This window comes from Dermochelys coriacea, chromosome 1 (genome assembly GCF_009764565.3).
Source record: "Dermochelys coriacea isolate rDerCor1 chromosome 1, rDerCor1.pri.v4, whole genome shotgun sequence".
In the NCBI taxonomy this organism is placed as follows: Eukaryota; Metazoa; Chordata; order Testudines; family Dermochelyidae; genus Dermochelys; species Dermochelys coriacea.
This window is the reverse complement of record NC_050068.2, coordinates 268,877,556-268,894,826: the sequence shown is the minus strand read 5'-3', so window position 1 is coordinate 268,894,826 and position 17,271 is coordinate 268,877,556. Positions and strand designations below refer to the sequence as shown.

The following is a 17,271-nucleotide window of genomic DNA, read 5'->3' as shown; positions in this document are numbered from 1 at the left end:
ACTCAAAAAGTAATATCAATTTTTTTTAAGTGCATCAGAAGCTAAACAACAGTGAGGCCACTGGACAATCAAGATACTAACGGAGCACTCAAGAATGATAAAGACATTGCAGAGAAACTAAATGAATTCTTTGCAACAGTCTTCATGGCTGAGGATGTGAAGGAGATTCCCCAGCCTGAGCCATTCTTTTTAGGTGACAAATCTTAGGAACTGTCCCAGATTGAGGTGTCATTAGAGCAGGTTTTGGAACAAACTGATAAACTAAACAGTAATAAGTCACCAGGACCAGATGGTATTCACCCAGGAGTTCTGAAGGAACTCAAATGTGAAATTGCAGAACAACTAACTGTGGTTTGTAACCTATCATTTAAATCAGCTTCTGTACCAAATGACTGGCAGATAGCTAATGTGATGCCAATTTTTAAAAAGGGCTCCAGAGGTGATCCAGGCAATTACAGACAAGTGAGCCTGACTTCAGTACCAGGCAAACTGGTTGAAACTATAGTAAAGAACAGAACTGTCAGATACATAGATGAACACAATTTGTTGGGAAAGAGTCAACATGGTTTTTGTAAAGGGAAATCATGCCTCACCAATCTACTAGAATTCTTTGAGGGGGTTAACAGGCATGTGGACAAGGGGGATCCAGTGGATATAGTGTACTTAGATTTTCAGAAAGCCTTTGACAAGATCACTCACCAAAGGCTCTTAAGCAAAGTAAGCTGTCACGGGATAAGAGGGAAGGTCCTCTCATGAATGGGTAACTGGTTTAAAGATAGGAAACAAGGATAGGAATAAATGGTCAGTTTTCAGAATGGAGAGAGGTAAATAGTGGTGTCCCACAAGGGTTTCTACTGGGACCGGTACTATTCAACATATTCATAAATGATCTGGAAAAAGGGGTAAACAGTGAGGTGGCAAAATTTGCAGATGATATAAAACTACTCAAGATAGTTAAGTCCCAAGCAGACTGCGAAGAGCTACAAACGGATCTCTCAAAACTGCGTGACTGGTCAACAAAATGGCAGATGAAATTCAATGTTGATTAAATGCAAAGTAATGCACATTGGAAAACATAATCCTAACTATACATATGAAATGATGGTGTCTAAATTAGCTGTTACCACTCAAGAGAGCGATCTTGGAGTCATTGTGGATAGTTCTCTGAAAACATCCACTCAATGTGCAGAATGTTGGGAATCATTAGGAAAGGGATAGATAATAAGACAGAAAATATCATATTGCCTCAATATAAATCCATGGTATGCCCACATCTTGAATACTGCTTTCAGATGTGGTTGCCCCATCTTAAAAAAGATATATTGGAAAAGGTTCTGAAAAGGACAACAAAAACGATTAGGGATATGGAATGGCTTCCGTATGAGGAGAGATTAATAAGACTGGCACTTTTCAGCTTGGAAAAGAGACGACTAAGGGGGGATATGATAGAGGTCTATAAAATCATGACTAGTGTGGAGAAAGTAATTAAGGAAGCGTTATTTAATGCATCTCATAACACAAGAACTAGGGGGTCACCAAATGAAATTAATAGACAGCAGGTTTAAAACAAACAAAAGGAAGTATTTCTTCACACAACGCAGTCAAACTGTGGAACTCTTTGCCAGAGGATGTTGTGAAGGCCAAGACTATAACAGGGTTCAAAATAGAACTATATAAATTCATGGAGGATAGGTTCATCAATGGCTGTTAGCCAGGATGGGCAGGGATGGTGTCCCTAGCTTCTGTTTGACAGAAGCTGGAGATGGGCGACAGGGGATGGATCACTTGATGATTGCCTGTCCTGTTCATTCTCTCTGGGGCTCCTGTTATTGGCCACTCTTTGAAGACAGGATACTGGGCTAGATGGAACTTTGGGCTGACTCAGTATGGCTGTTCTTAAATTCTTATGTTCTTATATAGTCCAGAATATGGGCTGCCTGAGCTCTGGGCAGCTTGTGGAGACTCATTAATTTTGTTGGGGAAAAGGTCAAAACAGAATTTTTTTTTGATTTTTCAAAACAAAAATTTTGGACTCCCTTTGTTCCATGTGAATTTTGAAGTTGCGAGTTTTCATTATGATGATTTTTTTTAATTTCAAAATTTCCTGCACAACAGGAATTCTAGTTTCTGAGCAGTTCTGATTATCACTAAATAAAATATAACATCAAATAATTTGTATTATTATCTAATGAGTTATTTTTGTTATAGGTGGTGGCAGCTTTGCTAGTACACAAGAAAGGTATTGTACTGAGTCTTCTGGTGTAATAAATGCGTCATCAACACTTCTGCAGCTGATATTAACAGGTATATTAGTTTGGGTTTTCAAAGCATTTTGAACCCAGTCATGCAAACTCTCAGCACGCTGAACTCCAATGGTAGTTCTATGCCTACAAAGTTTGCAAGATCCTACCTTCTATTAGTATTCAGACAATCAGAACTAATCATTAAATATTGTTTCAATTTTAATTACAAAGCTATTACAAGCTTTACTGAAGTATCAAGTTGTAAACATACAGGCATTATAATAAAATGCTACTACTTTGAACATACATAGCACAGTTGATCCAGAGATCCTCAAGTCCTTTACAAAAATCAAAGTTTCTGATGTTATAATTGTGAGATGTGCTTAGGAAGGAGAGAGGGGTGGACGTGGCTGAGCAGACAGTCCTTGAGTCATCATATCTGTGCAGAGCAGAATGACGTGGCCTTGGAGCAGTCCTTACTGCTCCTTCAAAAAGATACCTGCTGCCAAACATTAATCTAACCCTCTTCCCAGCACCTTCAACCAAAGGAATACCCTTTGGAGCTCACTCACTAGAATGCTGTCTTGGGACTGTGGAACACTGCTGAATGTACTACCTGGGGCCCTTGCCTATGGCAGAAAGGAGCATGAGACTCCCTATTCTGCCCTGCTCTTATATGGATTCACTTGAGAGGGTAGGGAGAAGAGGCTCCCCAGTATGTATATGTATATTTGCAGATATGGCAACGAGAACTATTCAGCCATCTTTGCACAAGTTTTTCACATTCCTAAAAGTAGTAATTGAAAGGAGGGGCATATGTGAGGACTGTGGTTGCAACCATTTTGAGGTTATTTCTGAAGGCAGGTAGAATTAGGTCCATGACTTCATCAAAAAGACTCATTAATGTCAACAGCAATGTGGACTTTTGGAATGTAACATGACAATGCAGGTATGGCAGTCCAGTCTTATAAACACTGAAAAATAACCAGCAATATAATACAAAAAGTCCATTTTGTGGAGTTATGGAGAAATCCCTCAAGATTGTTCAATGTCTGCAGAATTCTTGTGTGGAATCTTAGTTTTGTATTATGCAGATGCTAAAAATAGCTTTAATTTTACTGAATGTTATATTTTTAAAAAGAATTATATTTTTATTTGCCATTGTTATAGGGAAAAATGGTGTTTCTGGAGAAGCTGCTATGAAGTTTATAAAGTTAGCTTTCAGCTATGAAGAGTGGGATGTATTTGATTCTACTGTTGGACTGATTGTTAATTTTCTTCAGGTAATCCAAATTTACTATACAATATATATGAGGGTATTAAAATGTACTTAGGTTCATAAATTATTAAGGCAAATTTCCATTACCTATTTCTGTTTAAACTATTAGAATCAAGATGATCCAATATGGAAGAAAGCTGAAATGGAACTCAGGCTGCTTATTGCAATGCAGCCTCTAGTGTCTACAAGAAGATCTAAACATGGCCTCTCTCTCCAGGAACATAGTTTCAAGGAAGCCACAATATCTCGCAGTTCTGGAAGAAGAACAATTGCACTTCAAGGTGTGTTGTAGATAGTTACAGCTATGAGTTGAAATAATAACATTTCAAATATAATTTTTTCAGCATGAAGTTTTGTTATTTGTTATGGAGAAGTTCTTTAAAATACAGTATAAAATTTTCTGCCACTGTAACTAACAGTTAAGAAATTATGACCTACTGAACTGTGTCTTACTTACTTTCACTTGTCAAAACATGACTTAATGACATTTCCAATAAGTGGGAGACAATCTAACTGATATTTTCAGACAGTTTTCCAGGAAAAAAATGAGCCTGGGATGGAAAAGACTTGTATGACTTTATTTTGCACTTTCTTATTGCTCATATATCTGAGATTTCTTTTACTTCAAACAAGAAGAACTTGTTAAAGTGTGCTGTCATTTAAACCTGTATTCTGTCATCCACAAAATTACATGCATCTTGAAAACATTTCCATGTACCAAAAAAGAAATACGCATTCTTCACAGAAGTGGGGAATGTATAAAATGGGGAGCGTGCTTCTCCTTCATATTTACTATTTCCTGAACCATATTGCAGCTGTGCAAGTTGGAACAGCTGCATTGAAAACATCATGTTTTTATTAAATGTGTATGAGGAAATAATATCCTGATTTTACTTTTTCCTCCTTTATTAATTGTGACTGTAGAAGCATCCCTAAAGCCTGGAGACCCATCTGATGATCTTGTCACTTTGGCAACCACACTGTTTTCCTGCGTACGTACATCTAAGCAGGTATAAAAGAATTATGCACATTTCTTCTGTATGCAGTATTTGCTATTGTATCTGTCAAATGACTAGGACTTGGGCAGTCAGGCCCAATGATTATGCCTAGCAGTTAGAACAGGAGTTGGGGTAGCCAGGAATCAGAACCCAGGGTCAGAGCCGAAGTCAGAGGTCAGGAATCAGAGTCAAGGATCAGAATTGGGTTACCTGGAGAGAACAAAGGCAGGAGCAGACGCTAAGAGAGGTGTTAGGAAGTACTTTGAGCAACCTCTGAACTGCTGCAGGGCCTCAGAGACTCCTCCAACCAATCAGTTGGCACAGCCAATCAGGCAGCCTTCTACAGCTCAGCTGCACTCATTAGGTTGCCTGGAGAATGGCTCTGCAGCAGGCTCTAATTCCTGACAGTACCATTATATGTAATTCAAGCTCAGAGGAAGTTATGCATGGTTGACAAGCTTTACAAATGACAACAAAAATGAAATTAGTTAATGCATAAGAAATGTGATTGATTGTGATTTACTCTGTTTTAATTTACTTTTTATTATAATTGTTCCTATGTAATTAAACTAGCTTTATAAAATTATTAAAGCCATTTTCAAAAATTACCCAGCAAACTGCAACTTTCTAATAATCAAGGAAGGAGACCAAATTCCTTTTTGCTGTGTTGCACTCAGGGAAGCAAGTGTGTCAAATATGGTGGAATGTATCTAGAGAATTAGGGGGGATAGGCTAAAGCTCCAGTTAGCACAACTTGTCAGCTGCTTACATGACCACTCTGTAGTGTGGATGCAGGTTAAAACCACTTGAGTGCTGCTAGTTCTTCTTTGCCTTCCCACAATTCCTCCTATGTGCCCAGAAAGGACAGACAAGTTCTCCTACAATTCACTGGGAAAGAAATCATAGACTGGTTGAGCTTACTGCAGTGCAAAGACTCCTGGGGTACAACCCCAGAAGAGTTTGTATCACATACAAGTGAGTGCAACATCACCATTGCAGTTCAAGTGTTATTTCTCAGTATGGCTGCTCTCATTCAACATAAGCTAACTCAAGAGAATTAACTCCTGTGAAGATAACTTTAGTTAACAGTGCAGTGAAGACATACCCATGTTTTATTTATATGCTAACACATTTTTAAACAGCAGTTTTTAACACCTTTACAAATATGGGTGTAACCAGATAAAATGTATTTCAAGGTGTTAAAATGCATTTTTACTAGGAAATAATACGCTTTTAAACAACTCTTAATTAAGATGTGTTTGCTGGCATACTTTCCTAGTCTTCATAAGGCCATAATGATAGCCCATAATGTTTGTGGCAAACTGGGAGCTTATACTGCAGTAATTCTAAGCAGAAAGAAGAAAAATACACTTTCAACTTAAAATCATATTTACATTTTTTTACTTACTATCACTCAAGAAACTCCTAAGGTTAATATAACTAGTAACCCATATTATTTTTCGTATTTTTCCAGTGTGTTTACTTGTTGCAGCACTTTGCATATGATCAATTTTGCTGTTTCCCTGTGTAGTTAATTACTCTACCCTTTTCTTTGTGCAACTCTTTCACATAACAACAAGAGAAAATAAATTATTAAAAAATGATTATATCTCCCCCCTCCCAAATTGGCAGATGGGGGCAGAGGACAGATGATATACCTGAAACTACTTTTAACTCTTCTTTAAAAAAATAATGGCTAGATTTCATGTTGATGGCATCCTATATAAGAACACTAAATGTGGCAAAGTATAAATTGGCTTACTTTCTGTACTAAAAACTAATTTATCTGCACCTGTTTATGGAGCTATTGTAACATCTTTTTTTTCCAGACTCTCCAACCAGATAAAGAAATACTTGTTGATATAGTAAAGTTTCTGTGGCAGAAGTGCAAAGTAGGAGTTCAGCGGATCCAAATGAGTGGAAGTGCCTACTTAAAATATATCTACAAATTCAAAGCTTACAGAGTACTCCTTTTTTCTTATTCTATTTCCATTCACATGAATGCATTTTATGATGGCTAACCCAAATTAAAATTTAGGTCTCAAATCGCAGAAGTATATTTTCCTTTTGATAAAGACCTAACTCCCATTAGTTACAAATGAGGGTTATGTGTTCTTTCTGTGAGGGATATAATTCCAAACTGGTACATATGCATGGTAACGTATTAAAAATGCATTAATTTTAATGACAGTATTTTTCATTTCTCCACTATTTTCTTCACACGTATATACATATTCTTAGTAATGTCATTATTGGGATGAGAACAACCCTCCTTCACTCCCACCTCAAAGCGCCTTAAAAAAAAAAAAGTGAGAGAGACAAGGCAGACAACCGATCTCTATTTCATTTCTCTGTGAAGTCCAGTCTGTTATAGGGGGATAGTCAGACAAAATGAAAATAACATTGTTCAAGGTGGTTGTGTACACAGTGTTAGGGGAATCACTTCCCACACAAAAGTTCTTGTTCTTATTGAAAGGAAAAGCCATATGGTTCAAGGAAATCTCCCAAATACTGTGGGGTGAGGTTTTGTGATGTGCCTCTGCACAAAAAAACCCATGTCTACACTTCCAAAAAAACCCCAAAACCCCAACCTCGCAGCAATGAGTCTCTGAGTCTGGGTCAGCTGACTCAGGCTTGCACTATGGGGCTGAAAATAGTATGTAGATGTTTCTGCTTGGGCTGGAGCCTGCATTCTAAGACAAACCCATCTTGCTGAGTTCCCGAGCCTGGCTCCAGCCTGAGCAGGAATGTCTACACTGCTATTTTTAGCCCCATAGCACAAGCCCGAGTCAGTTGACCCAGACTGTGAAACTTGCAGCTGTGGGTTTATTGGTTTTTTGCAGAGTAGATGTACCCTCTGAGTGCAGCAGAAAACTTGGAGTTCAGGGGAAAGAGTTCTTGGAAAGGTGGGAGGGCAGAAATGGCTTTGAGCCAGCTTGATCTTGGGCTGCTCCAAAGGCTGAAGAGGCCCCTGCTGTAATTAAACACAGACTCCTGGGGGCCTGTAGGTGTTATGACAGCCTCCCGGGGCTGACCTGTGGACAGCAACATTGCCAAGAACATCTCCAGCCCTGTGACCCTGCCCCAGGCCACCCTTCTTTCCCCACGTACATGAGGGCTTCAGAGGGGATCTTTGGACGGCAGCTTTATGGCTGTCATTTTCTGTGCTCAGGCCAGGAGTATTGGGGTTTTTAGAACCCCTTTATGCTGCTCCATCTCTTTTACCTAGCATAAAGGAACTGGAGTGGGGTTAAGGATCTCATCCTATCTAAGGATCACTGTAGGTCACAAACAACATTGAATCACATCCCCCCCTGGCTTCCATGTCTAAAAGGTTTTCCTTACAATGACTCCTTCCAAATTCTATGCACCTGATGAAATCTGCTATGGGATTTGGCATCTTGTCATACCAGCATATAGTACAATAGGTGTCCCATGCAGAACATGCACAAAACCTCTGCAAAGTTTCAAGAAAACAAAAAATACAAACAAACAAAAGAACTTGTGATCTGAAGGAACGTCGGAGGAGTCATGGAAAAGTGAAAGTACTAAGTGTCGTAACTTGGAAAAATAAAGCAAGTTACTGCACATAACTGATAAATTAATGTTCCTATGAGGACTATTATGGCTATATTTTGCCTAACTCTTGTGCAGGTACATGGGGAATTTCCTCCCCCTTTTGTGTCCTGTTTTCACAAGGGCCAAGTACTATCATATTCCATGTGTTATGATCAATCTACAAGTGTCTCTAAACAATTTGGAGTGCAAAAAATCATCAGTGTTTGGAATACATAAATATGAATATTTTTAATTCAATTTTATGAACTGCTTTAAGATTCTTGCTTTATATATTTTTCTTCTAGTGGGTTCACATACTTTGGATAATAAATGAAGTAATTCACAGCAGTAACATAGGAGATGCTAATGTTGTAGTACTTGCAGAGGTCACATTACGTCTGACTGCGATATTGGAGAACATAGTTGACTGTGCAAATAAATCTGCAAAAACAGGTAAAATGTTGAACAAGGTAATGGGAGTGTTATTGGAAATAGGTATAGAAGGAATATCTAAATATAATATATAATTTGCTAATCAATTTTCTTTTTTGTTGGCCATTTTCTGAATTGAAGTCTGAGATAGGTTTTCAAATATATTTATTTGTTTTTGTTGGTTGTTGATAGCAGCATGCTTGATTTTATTTTAAATAAATGCTATAAAATATAAATTGTTTAGACCTAAGTTGGTGAGTGTGACAGATGCCCTTCGTTCAGGATAAATGGAAGAAGCAGTTAAGCTCCTTTATGAAGTAAGATAGCTGGAGACAATATGGACCACCACCCAAAACATAGGCCATATGCAAGGCCAGTCAGAAACTGAGCTATGTGGGCAGAGGAGTTTCTCTGGGTTTTATTGGATGGAGGTATGTCTGTTTGTGAGACGAAGCTCTGAGAAGTAGCCAGAGAATAGCCAATAAGAAGGAGACAGAAAGCCAAACAGATAGCTATTTCCCGCAGCTCCCATTGGCCAGGAATGGTGAACCATGGCCACTGGGAGCTGTGGGATGCCATGCCTGCAGACAGTCAACATAAACAAAATGTCTCGTGGCCTGTCAGCAGATTACCTTGATGGGCTGCATGCCGAAGGTTGCCAACTCCTGTTTTAGAGCATTAAGAATGTGCAGTAATCAAAACAATATGATTAATCTCACAGTTAAGTGCTAGAAAACTCCCACTTCCAAGGTCTTCAGTTATTAATAGAACTAGTCAATTATTACTAGTGTTATAAATTCAGTGCAGTTGATTTTCATTTTCATTTTACTTTTTTTTTTCTTATCCAGCAGGAGAAAAAAATGAATCAGTATTACCTTCGCAAACTCGTATCTCTGACATTCCTGAAATACTGAAGGTAATATATTATTCTTTGCCACTTGCATAACATTTTCAGAAACCATATCGCATGTCCCTTTCTAAACATTTTAAAGTTAGAAACAGTCCTATAAAATGTAGTACTTAATTTTATGAAGTCGAAACAGTTTGCACAGATATGCTAGAGCAGAGAAAAATTGTAGATACTTCAAATCTTCATCATATAAACCCAGAGAAGTTATTTTTTTCTGACCTTGTACAGTCCTATGTGATCTCAAAGATATTTTGTGCTAAAGCTCATTCTTCCTTTATACCATGTCCATACTTCTTTCCATTGTACGCTCTCTGTTGTGCTGCAGTCAGAGCAGGCCTTAGCCTGTAGGAAGGACTTGTGAAACAGAACAGACCCAGGCCAGGATCTTTAACAGGGGCTACACAGACTTCCTTGGTACAGCATACAGGAAAATGTTCCCCACCCACACACAGATTCTGCCCCATGGCAACTACAAACTAGCCCCCATCAATATAACCTGTGTTGACACCTGTGTTCTGAGCGCAAACTCATTGGTCTTTTGGTGTGGTCTCAGCTGTCCTGTCAGCTCCAGGCTGCATGTTTGTAAAAGTCCCCTTTTGCAAACAGCTGGTTTCTCTCTTAGAAGCTCCTAGTTGTGACTCTGCACCCCAGCACTCTGGATTTCTCAATCTCTGCCCCAGTTCTGTGCTGCTGCTTCTCCTCTGCCTGCGGTTGGCAACTTTCTAATTGCCGAAAACTGGACATCCCTGACCTTCCCCTGCCCTGCCTCTTCCCATAAGCACAAGGATTACCACAGGAACTGTGTACAATAGAAATCTCTTAGAGATGGCACTACATAATGGGAACTGTTTGACCCAAGTTACAGCAGAAGAGCTTACAGCAAGTGGGAAGAAAATATAAAAGGGGGAAAATGACATCGGGGGTGGTGGTGGTCCTCACTCTCCCTACAACAACACACCTGGAAACACCTGAGGAACAAAGACTGAACTGTGAGAAGTGATGGTCCCAGGTTAGAAGGATTTTTAGCCTGTGTATGAAAACCTGAGAAAGCCAAGGCAACTTGTGCCTTAAAATCTGCCATCCTGTTTATCACTCAGGGAGAGAATTTGCTAATTTATATCCTACTTATCTAGTGTGTTAAGATCAGTTTGTGATTTTGTTTATTTACTAAGGTAATCTCCTTTTGATCTATTTGCTATCACTTATAATCCCTTAAAATCTACCTTTTGTAGTTAATATACTTGTTTTGTTTTGTCTCTAAAACCAGTGTGGAGCTCATGCTTGGGGCAGAGAGCTGTTGCATATCTCTCTCCACATTGAGGAAGAGGGCAAATTTTATGTTCTTACGCTGTATGGTTCTCTGTGTAGTGCAAGACGATACAATTCTGGGTTTACACTCCATAGGGGGTGTGCACTTGCATGCTGGGTAATTCCTTAGCTGTGCTTCCCCATGCAGAGCTGCTCTCAGCATCTGTATGAATATAGCTGCAGCTTGGTGTGTCTTCACCTGTATGTGTGCCGGAAGGAGGCTTGAAAGCTGGTCTCAGCAGCACAGAGTAAGGGGAACCCAGGATGGTCGGACAGGTGGACTCAGTGGTATCCCAGTTCCAAATGGCACCACGGGAGGGCGGGGGAACCTGTCACAGGGACCCTGTCCTCCACCACAGGGTTTCTTCTGCTGGTATAGACTGAGCAGTTGTTATACCACTCCTTCACGGATTGGTCTTCCCCACCTAGTAGAATCTCGGGCGGACTTTCATCTCAGTCTTTTTTGGGGCTAAAGTGGCTTGAAGCATCATAGCAGGCTTAGCGCACCTTCCCAGCTGCCGTCTGGGGAAGCCCCATCTGAGTGATATCTCCATTTGTCCTGGGGTCTAGGGTCTTGCATACCATTTTGCCCTCTTCCTCATGTAATAGGCCCATTGTTTCAGTAGCTGGTTTACTTCTGGGGGGCAGAGCACTCTGATGTTTGGTGGAAAGCCCAGTGTCTTGCTGGATAATCTCTAATAATCTCTGAATAACAGGGTTGTGGCTTTGGATCTGGACCCAGAGGTCCTTGCCCTCTTCAGACTCTTTCAGGAGTTTCAGGGACCTTACTGCAGCTGACTTGCAGCATGCCTGTACCACTTCAATGGGGATGGCATCTCTAAGTCCAGTACTTCACGGTCAGGGCTTCCAGTACGTGGTCATCCAGTACTTCGGGTTTCGGTGTTGTCAGCAGTCTGGACAGGGCATCAGCAATGGTGTGTCTCTGGCCAGACCAGAATTCCAGAGAAATTGTAGTTGGCCAGTCTTAAAATCCAGCATTGTTCTAGTGCTCCCAACTTGGCAGAGCTGATGTGCTCCAGGGGATTGTTATCCATGTATGTAGTGAAGTAGGTTGCTGCCAGGTAGCCCTTAAACTTTTTGGTGATTGCCCAGACCAGAGCCAGGAATTCTAGTTTGAAGGAACTGTAATTTTATTGTTCCAATCTGGTTGTTTTAATGCCTGGCTGACATATGTTATCACCCTCTCCCACCTCTCCTGGTCCTGGGAGAGTACAGCCCCTAGTTTCTGGCATCTGTATACAGTTTGTAGTCCAGGTAGATCAAGTGAGTGGATGTACGATACCAAGTCTGTCAACAAATTTTTGACCTGCTCTTTACCCATCCGGGTCCTGATACTTTGGGTGATCACAGCTGCTACTGAGAGGTCCCATCAGTCCCACCCTAAGGCCACTCCCAAGGATAAGGAATTTATGAAGCAGGATTTATATGGCAGAAAGAATTTATTCCACCATCACTCTTCCAATGAGTGTTTCTTATTATCAGACTCTTTTGTAAAAATATAATTTTATTAATTTCTCTGCAATTTCTAAATTTGCTGACAAGTTGCCAGAGTAACATAAAGAATAGTTTTTAGCTTTGGTTTCTGAGGGACATCTTACTGTTCATACATCCCTTCAGGCAGTAATAAACACCAGTGATGTGGCCTCACATTCTGTAGCCACTGCACTCTCCGTGCAGCGTTATTTGTGGCTATAGGCTTCTGATATTCTAAGGTAGCTGAAGAACGCAATAGAGGATTTACCTTTTGAGGGTTCTAAACTGTTTTCTGCTAACCAGATGATGCTATGCACACACTAAAGGACTCTCGTGCAACACTTCATTCATTAGGACCTTATATTCTGGTTACAAAGAGGAGTCAGTTTAGGCTGCAATCTTATTCCAGAGCTTCATTCCAACAGAGGTCTAAGTGAAAGCCTAGACCTCTTCGATGTTGCCAGCCTTCTCCATTGGATGGGGTGAGGGTGGGTGGGTGCGTGGGAGAAGGGGGCTTTCTCACCAAACAGCTGCAACTTCCAAGTAATCAATTTGACTTCTTGGTCGGACAGCACACCAACTATATCTCCTCTCTTTGGATCATGTCTGTCCTTTTTTCACTGTGCTTGGGAAAGCATCACGTCAGTCATGTGAGTGTTCAGCAGAGTAAAGGAGGGATATGTTATCCAATTTACCTGTCTCTCTTTTTCCAATCAGCCTTCCCCATCCCTTTCAGGGACCTTTCTCAGAGTCTGTATTACTTCAAGAACTATGGTGTCTTCTAGAAATGGGAGGAAGGCAGATGTTCCTTACCAACACCAAACATGTTCCTTCTGTTCCCAGTATTTCCCGGTCCCCCAAAAATCTGGTGGCCTCTGCCCTATTCTAGATCTAAGAATGCTGAACTATTTCATCAAGAAAATTTAAGTTCAGGGTTTTCACCCTTGTTTCTATTATTCCTTTCCTAGAGATGGGAAATTGGTATGCTGCCCTTTGTTTACAGGATGCATACTTCCACATGGTGATACATCCTTGGCACAGGAAGTATCTTCAATTCATAACAGCACTAACTGTTACCGGTACACAATGCTTCCCTTCAGACTGTCGTCAGCCCCAAGAGTCTTCACCAATTGCATGGCAATAATGATAGCCCACCACTGCTGTTTGGCCATTCAAATATTTCCTTATTTGGGTGATTGGCTAGTTTCTGGAGCCTCAAGTGACTAGGTGCAAAACAGCATCCTAGTCGTAAGACAACTGTTCTCCCATCTGGGCCTGAAACTAAATTTGGGCAAATCACAGTTACAACCAACACAGTGTATAATCTTCATCGGAGCAGACCTCATTGCCAGGACTGCCATAACTTACTTTCTAAAGGGAAAGTATCAATCTATATCTTTCCTTTCTGGAAGCCTCAAGTCCAGCCTTAAGACAACAGTGCAAGTCAGCTTTCAGTTCTTGGGTTACATAGCCCCATACATAACTCTGCATGACAGACTTCAACTCCACTGTCTATAAGTCTGGATCTATTAGCTATGTTGTCTCTCTAACCGCTCTTTGGACTTATGAATTTGTAATTCTGCTGTTCATACTTGACTATTTCTGCTTCTTGGCGTGGCCCTCCAGCCAGGTCAATGTAGTCCTCCACTTCCAGGGTATCAAAGTTTCTTGGGACCCACAGTTCCAGGAAGTCTTTCCTCTCACTGCCCCTTAATGGCACCACTGCCCAGTGGCTGGTAGGGGAACCCAGGCCCACCATCTACACTGGGTTCCAGCCCAGAGACCCTACAACAAGCAGTCAAGGTCTGCATGGCCTTGAACCTTACTGCTGTATACCTGGACTACCTCCTATCTTTCCTTCTCTCATCCTGAGAATGACTGCAGCCTCCTCTCTGAAGCTCCCTTCTAGTCCCAGCTACTGGGCTTTATATAGGCCCCTCGTGTTTATATCCATCTGAATTTTATCTCTAATTAGTCCTTGCTCCCTGGCTCCTCTTCCAAGTGCAGTCTATGGAGTTAATTGGCCCACCTAGCCACCTAAACCCCACAGGCTTTGTGTAGGGTGGACAGCCCATCACAGAGTCACACACTCAAAGTTGGCTGAGTTCTTGGAGAAGGTGGCAGAATGTTTCCAAGTCAGATACTTTCTCTATTTTGTGGTAATCTCCACATTGCCCATATCTATCTCCTGGAGCCAGGCCTCCTGAACCTTCGCTAATGCTACTCTGCAAGGCAATAGGTGCACTCCCAGCCTCTGGTCTCGCTTTGGAAATTGCCACATCTGCCCAGTCAAGGCAGAGGACCTGTGCAGTGACCTTACTGTGGTACAATCTTATAGGCAGATGGGCTTGGTTCAAGACTTTCCTGGCAGCACCCCTTTCTTGACAGTGGCCAAGCTACAGGCCACCATGATCAGGTTTGCACTGGTGCCGGGATAGGGCTCCACTGGGGTGGTATAATCTTTGCCTCTATGTCAGTCTTTGTCTTACACAAGAGAACGGTCTTGGTATCTAGTCCTATTCTCAGAGGGCAAGTGTCCCAGATCTTAGCCTTTCCATGCATGTTGGGGAAGCGCGGCTACTTCAGTATTTCTCTATTGGTGTTCTACCACACTCTTTTCCCTGTGGGGTATCCAGGATTAATGACCCTGCAGTGCCTTTAGAAGTTCATTATAGCAGTGCTGGAGCAGGTTCATGCGTAGAACAACGGGGGCAGGGTGTGATTATCAGTTTCACTTACAGTGATCCCCAGTTGGCAAAGTTTCTCGGAGCCTAGTTGTACATCAGCAAGCATGTACCCCACATAAGGAATGCTGAGTCCATTCTCAGCAACTAACCAAACCCAGTTGTTGGGTGGGGTTGATAAGTCCTATGGCTGCCAGTGCCATAACTCCCCTGAGAACTCGTGTCCAGCAGGGCATCCGTCCACACACCATTGAAGTTGATGGGAATGATCAGATACTTGCTGATGAATCTGGATTATTCCCAGTTGGGTGTTGGGCCTAGTGATTGTCCCTGCAGAGTTTGATCCCGCACCCAAAGGGTCCCCTGTTTAGAGCACCCTCCATTGGGAGCACCTCCTCATGATGTAGCCGGCTTCCCAACATTGTCCCCAAGGGTCCCTTCTTAAACTTCCCAAATCCTATTCATGACGTGCTTGTAAGGTAGGGGTTCCCCGGATTTGGGTAGGAGTCCTGGGTCCCAGCCATGTGTCTCTGCACAAACACCAACCTTCCCTTCTAGGGGGGCAGAGTTAGCTCCTGATACTGGCACCTGCATTGTGAGCTCAAACTGGTGGGTCTTGCGATGTGATTGCAGCCGTCCTGTTAGCTCCAGGTTGTGCATCTGTAAGAGTGCCCTTTTGCAAGCAGTTCGTTCTCCTCCAAGCAGCTCTTGATTCCAGTTCTGCATCCTGTCTCAGTCTCTGCCCCAGCTCAGTGCCACTGCTTCTCCTCTGCCTTTTCTTTTGTTCTCTCCTTGAACCTTCTCGTACCTGTTCCCTGTCCTGCTCCCCATCCACTAATTGGCTCAAACTCACACAGGTGGTCTGTAGTTAATTCTGTGTTCTTGTTTTGAAGTGGCACTTCCCCCCAGCTAATCAAGTCTATGCATAGTAGCAGGGAGGGAGAACGGGGGAAGAAAGGAAGGGGAAGGGAGAACTGACACCCACAGGTGTGATCGCAGAGCATGGGACCAGCTTTAAGATTTTGGAGAGGATTAGTAATTTGATTCTTTTGGGATCTACCAAATTTAATCTAATTTGTATAAAAGATGTCCAGTATAGAGCTCTTGCTTCGTTCAGTGAGACCCTCAAAGGCGACTGTTGTTTTGCAAGTTGTGTGTGAATTAAACATAACTTCACTGAAGCCCTTACTTTGTTCAGAGTGCACCCTTGTGCAGTTCAGGGCATTGCAGTGCTGTCCAGCAAATACTTCCAGATTATGGCATTTTTTCTTTTAAAGAAATCTAGGAAATTTCATGTTAAAAAACTCTATATCAAGAGACCATTCAAGTTCCATCACTAAGCCCTATAGGACAAAAAGCTATACGGTATTATATTGTATTATTTGAGATATAATATGTCATTAGGTAGTTTAAGGGTCATGGGCCAGATTTTAAAAGGTATTTAGGCATGTAGTAGACATTTTGAAAAGCACCTGGGTGCCTAACACTCATTGAAATCAATTACTTTAGGCACATAGGTGCTTTTGAAAATCCCAATAAATTCCTAAAAATATTTCTAAATCTGGCCCTATATCTTAATGCACTTGCACAGGGAGGATCCTGCACACTGGAATATCCTAACTTTAGAATGCTTGCTTCTGAAACCTTAATATTTTTTTTACAGTTTTTTCAATAGAATATTGTAAAACTGCTGCTAGGGAATACTAAATTTATGGCTGAGATTTCACCTCCATTGTAAACATATTCTGAGAAATTTGCCTTTGTGGATTTGAATGTTGTTTTAGAAAGTTTGAGGAGAATCTGTTCATGTGTGTTTTTAGTTATATGTGAATGAGAATATACATATTTACCACTAACTGATAAATGGCTGAACTTTAAAATTTCAAAATTAGCATGTGAAACCGATGGGAATATTGTCTGTTTAAAGAGAATATCATTGGACCTTAATAGCAACAACAAAAAATGATTGCACTTTGTTTTCCATAATATATAATGTAGCTGTTAGCGCTACTCTCAGTTTATTTGTATGTGTATTTATTTCAGAAAAGCCCTGCAGAACAGTTACATTTTGCTTATGAAAATCTTGAAAAAGCAATTAATGGAATGAACATGTCTCGCTTAATGACCATTTTACCAGATGGAAAATCAGTACTTGACACCTACTGTACAAAGGTAAAGTATTACAAACCAGTCAGCTTAACTTCTGAACCCGGAAAGATAATGGAGCAAATAATTAAGCAATCAGTTTGCAAACATCTAGAAGACAATAAGGTGATAAGTAACAGTCAGCATGGATTTGTCAAAAACAAATTGTGTCAAAGCAACCTGATAGCTTTCTTTGACAGGGTAACAAGCCTTGTGGATG

The 17,271-nt window shown here is 41.1% G+C and overlaps 1 protein-coding gene across 5 annotated transcripts in view; it reads left to right on the top strand.

Annotated features, from left to right (window-relative positions):
• Positions 1 to 17,271, top strand: part of CFAP54 (cilia and flagella associated protein 54) — a 184,614-nt gene that overhangs the window by 11,719 nt on the left and 155,624 nt on the right. For 4 of the 5 annotated variants that reach the window (XM_038387605.2, XM_043491960.1, XM_038387607.2 and 1 more), the window contains exons 6-13: positions 2,209 to 2,304; positions 3,414 to 3,526; positions 3,632 to 3,803; positions 4,447 to 4,532; positions 6,350 to 6,484; positions 8,384 to 8,531; positions 9,359 to 9,426; positions 16,950 to 17,078. In XM_038387605.2, the coding sequence (XP_038243533.1) occupies positions 2,209 to 2,304; positions 3,414 to 3,526; positions 3,632 to 3,803; positions 4,447 to 4,532; positions 6,350 to 6,484; positions 8,384 to 8,531; positions 9,359 to 9,426; positions 16,950 to 17,078 (947 nt within the window). The remainder of the gene's footprint in view (positions 1 to 2,208; positions 2,305 to 3,413; positions 3,527 to 3,631; positions 3,804 to 4,446; positions 4,533 to 6,349; positions 6,485 to 8,383; positions 8,532 to 9,358; positions 9,427 to 16,949; positions 17,079 to 17,271) is intronic. The other variant, XM_038387606.2, reaches the window with a different exon arrangement.